Source organism: Tupaia chinensis, unplaced genomic scaffold (assembly GCF_000334495.1).
Source record: "Tupaia chinensis unplaced genomic scaffold, TupChi_1.0 Scaffold138619_1, whole genome shotgun sequence".
In the NCBI taxonomy this organism is placed as follows: domain Eukaryota; kingdom Metazoa; phylum Chordata; class Mammalia; order Scandentia; family Tupaiidae; genus Tupaia; species Tupaia belangeri.
Genome location: NW_006198512.1, coordinates 696,602 through 698,570, shown reverse-complemented (window position 1 = coordinate 698,570; position 1,969 = coordinate 696,602). Strand labels below are relative to the sequence as shown.

At 59.0% G+C, this 1,969-nt stretch overlaps 1 protein-coding gene across 1 annotated transcript in view; it reads left to right on the top strand.

Moving 5' to 3' along the window:
• Positions 1-6: 6 nt before the first annotated feature.
• Positions 7-1,969, top strand: part of IPPK (inositol-pentakisphosphate 2-kinase) — a 45,001-nt gene continuing 43,038 nt past the window's right edge. Inside the window, exon 1 of the mRNA XM_027765521.1 lies at positions 7-132. Within this exon, the coding sequence (XP_027621322.1) occupies positions 52-132 (81 nt within the window). The 5' untranslated portion in view covers positions 7-51. The remainder of the gene's footprint in view (positions 133-1,969) is intronic.

The following is a 1,969-nucleotide window of genomic DNA, read 5'->3' as shown; positions in this document are numbered from 1 at the left end:
AGCTCTCGTCCCCGCGTCCCGGCCCGCTAGGCGCCAGGCCCGCGCCGGGGCATGGACGAAGGGAAGATGGACGAGAATGAATGGCGGTACCACGGTGAGGGCAACAAGAGCCTGGTGGTGGCCCACGCGCAGGTGAGCGAGGGCGGTAACGCGGTTCCAGGGGCCTCGGCCTGCCCCCCCGGGCCGCGGGCACCCCGGGCCTGCCCGGTAGTCTCTCCAACTGGCCGGCCGGCCTCCTGTCCCCCGAGAGTGCTGGACACCCGGGCCGGTCTGCGCCCCGGAGCCCCTCCCGCGGCCGGACCCCGCGTCCCCGCCCCGGCCGGTGCCCTGTGCTGCCCAGTGTCTTCGTCCCTCCCAGGATCGGCCTGCTCTCCCCCAGCAGCCCTCTCGGGCGGCCGGTCCCCGAGTTTCCCAGTACCCCACCCTCGCCTGCGTCTGTTCCGCGTCCCCACCCTGTCGGTGCCACGCGCGGCCTCACGCGGTGCGGCCCCCAGCCGATGGCCTGGGGGCCTGCCAGGCCGCGGCGGGGCGGAGGCTGAGCCTGGACCGACACACCGGCATCTCGCGATGCTGTCGCTCCCAGCACCGAGGGAGTTCAGCCTCAGGAGACCACGGATTTGCTGTCGTCCTTGCTGCTCCTGCTGTCGATGACACTGGGACTTGCCTGCAGGTTCTGCTCCTGCAGTCTTACATAATTTAAGGTGCTTCCCTGCTTAATTCAGCAGGGGTGAGAGGTTCGGGAACTGCAGTAAGGACCCCAAGAGTAAAGGCAAGGGGAGTGTGTGGACTTGAGTGAGGTCCCAGATCTCTTTGACATCGTGGTATCTGGTAAAACCATGCAGGACTGTGGTGGGCCTGAGAGGTGGAGTCCAGGCTGGACAGGTGTCAGGTAGGAAGGGATTAGAGGCAGAGCTGGTGAGCTGGGTGCTGGGCCAAGGCTCAGGTCTGCTTTTGTAAAGTAAAACTACCCTAGTGATAGAATTCACTTTGTGAAATTGCTGGGAAGGTCTAACCAGGTATGTCTCTCAAAGTGCTGTCATCCCTGCAGGAAAAGGGCGCTCAGAGAGGTCACGCTCTGCTCCTGTCCAGCAGCCCCACCCTTGCCGCCAGCCTAGCTGCTCTGGTCTCTGTGCGCTGTACCCCTGTCCGCTATGTGGGAAGCAGCAGTCCCCCAGGCGGCCCTCGGTTCTCCCTTCGCGTTTTGTTACTGTGAGCACAGACCGAGAGCTAAAGCACTGAGACTGCAGGCCCTGCTTGAGGCCTTGATGTGGATGGATAATGCACAGGTGACCCTGAAGTCATCTTTCTCATGTGTAATGTGCTGGCCTTGTTGGGTTTCTCAGCTGTGGAGTGAGGAATGTTCCAGGGTGAGTCCTGTTGGGTTCCTGTGCTGGCCCTCTGAATCCTTTCCCAAAACAAATACTCATCTTCCAAGTCCTTCATGAGATGGATGTTGTATTTTTACATTTTAGACTTTGAAAGTTTGCTGAATGTTGTTTCAAAAGTACTGGCAGATGGGTCCGGCTGTGGTGGTGGCAGAAGCCTGCTGCCTCAATGCTGTGCTCTTCAGGCCAGTATCACCTGGAGCCTGGGTTCAGTTTCCAGTCCAACCTATGGGCCATGTGCACCTGTAATCTCAGCAACTCAGGAGGGGCAGGCGGAGCACAATAGTTTTTTCCTTGCAAAAGGGAAAAAAGGCAGAGGCAGACGAGAGAGCGAGTCCCAGGCTCAGCACAGAAGATCACCCAGGGATGGAAGACCAGAGACTTAGTGCAGTTGCCTCTAGCACCTGGATTCCTTTTCTGTCCCCGAACAGGCATCTTCAGGGCAGCCTGGTCCCCTCCCTGTTGCATAGCTGCAATCGTTATGGTTGTGGGGTTTTTCCTTCTGCCTTTTTAGACTTATCTACAGCCATGAGACTGTCCTGGACCTATGTTGGTTTGTTCTGTATTTTAATCTGAACTTGGTT